Genomic DNA, 2,139 nt, shown 5'->3' on the forward strand with positions numbered 1-2,139 from the left:
ATAGTAAAAATAAAAACTGTTCATTGTGGTAAACGAAATAATAATTTGATCTAAGTAAGAGTTTTTTCCTTCCCAATTTGTAAAAAAATCCTTACGTGATAGGAAAAAAATGAATATTATTTTCGTAGCTGAATTAATGAAAAATCGTTATTAAAACCAAAATTCGCAGACCTGTGTAATTAATTAGGGTACAACTGAACAATATTACCAAAGAATTATGAATTTCTTAGAATTATGCTTGTGTGCTGATGCAGTAGAAGTAATAAGTAAAAGTATTATACTTCCAAGATCTGCAGGAAATACATCAAACGTAGTAAATATATAGTATTTGTATCTAAAACCGGATATCCAGAACAGAAGCTATCAGAACTTACAATACACATTAAATGTATCCTTCCGTATCTTTGTGCGTATGTGTGCTCCAACAGAAGACGATATAACAAGGAACTTGAAATAAATCCTTAGAACTTGCCTTTTATTTCAAGTCACTTTTGCTCTATATTTAAGGCATATGTCACTCTAAAACATAACTTTTGCTCTATATGTAAGGCATATGTCACTCTAAAAACATAACTTTTGCTCTATGTCTAAGGCATATGTCACTCTAAAACATAACTTTTGCTCTATGTCTAAGGCATATGCCACTCTAAAACATAACTTTTGCTCTATATCTAAGGCATATGTCACTCTAAAAACATAACTTTTGCTCTATGTCTAAGGCGTAGTCACTCAAAAACATAACTTTTGCTCTATATGTAAGGCATACGTCACTCTAAAACACAATATTTGCTCTATATCTAAGGCATAGTCACTCTAAAAACATAACTTTTGCTCTATATCTAAGGCATATGTCACTCTAAAAACACAATATTTGCTCTATATCTAAGGCATAGTCACTCTAAAAACACAATATTTGCTCTATATCTAAGGCATAGTCACTCTAAAGCATAGAGCTTAGAACTTTTTGTACTGGCGGATATTTTTATCGGAGAAACTAAACCAGCATATGCAAAACTTGCTATTTTTTCTGGGTACTTTTGGTCGTTCCGAGCTGATCGTTGGAAGCCAGTGGTTAAAACTTGCTATTTTGAATTCAGTTTGTTCTCGATCTATAGTTTATAAAGTTTGTAAATATATCACATCTGTTATATCTTACTATATGTATCAGAAATAATAGTTGTTGTTTTTTCCGACAGAGGAACTGACAGTCCAGCTTCAGAAGACCACAGGAAAGTCCGTGATGTCCGCCGGAATCGGAGACAAGGTCTGTGGACACTCCTCTAAAAAAAAAACTGATATTATAGATATATACATGCATAAACAGCCTTGCTGTTATTCAATTAAAACTTAAACCTAAACCCATTCTACTAAATTGAAACATTTTTCAAGAATCTAGAACTGTATTTGTTGTAGGTTAAAAAACGTGTCGGTGTTTTTAAGTTATTTAACGATTTTGAGAACATTTCGACTTATGTGTATTTAATTAAAAAAAAAAAGAAAGTTACTGTTTTTGTTTACCATTTTATATTCGCCTACTTAACGTATTTCAAATCCGTAAGAAAAGTAAAGAAAACATTCATCAAATATCAAATGTCTATATATTTTTCTCAAATTATTCTTGGATGGTATTATCCCTTTTTCTGTTATTTTCTACACTGAAACTCCGTTTGGAATTCAGTTTACAGTTGTTGTTTTATTTTTAATATACGGTTAGACATCTCGTTTTCTACGCCATGGTATTCCGGTATTCTCTTCTTTGACGAGTTTGAGTTACCTGATCAAAACATATTACCTCTACTAAAAAAAACACACACACAAAAAAAACAGCCAAGTTAAAGTAAAGGAATCAGCCATATGACGATGTGATATCAAATAAGGAAACCAAGTTATATAAGAGAAGAATAAACCTTGTTTAAGATGTAATGTAAAGGGGGGGTGGGTTTAAACAAGTAAAAATTAGGAAAAACTTGGTCCTCTTCTGATATTAATGTTACTGCTTGTTTCAGTTTCAATAAAAAGAGGGAACATGTTGTTACATTACATCCTTATAGGGTTTGCCCTTTTATTTATCTTGGCTCTTTTTTTTATATCACATGTTTATATATATATATATATATATATATATATATATATATATAT

The 2,139-nt window shown here is 30.8% G+C and overlaps 1 protein-coding gene across 1 annotated transcript in view; it reads left to right on the forward strand.

Moving 5' to 3' along the window:
- LOC111088646 overlaps positions 1 to 1,424 on the forward strand; it is a gene marked incomplete at its 5' end in the record, with an annotated part of 35,492 nt that extends 34,068 nt beyond the window's left edge. The window contains one exon of the mRNA XM_022399353.1: positions 1,197 to 1,424. Within this exon, the coding sequence (XP_022255061.1) occupies positions 1,197 to 1,351 (155 nt within the window). The remainder of the gene's footprint in view (positions 1 to 1,196) is intronic.
- Between the last annotated feature and the right edge of the window lie 715 nt (positions 1,425 to 2,139).

The sequence above is a fragment of the Limulus polyphemus genome, unplaced genomic scaffold (assembly GCF_000517525.1).
Source record: "Limulus polyphemus unplaced genomic scaffold, Limulus_polyphemus-2.1.2 Scaffold4180, whole genome shotgun sequence".
Classification (NCBI taxonomy): Eukaryota; Metazoa; Arthropoda; class Merostomata; order Xiphosura; family Limulidae; genus Limulus; species Limulus polyphemus.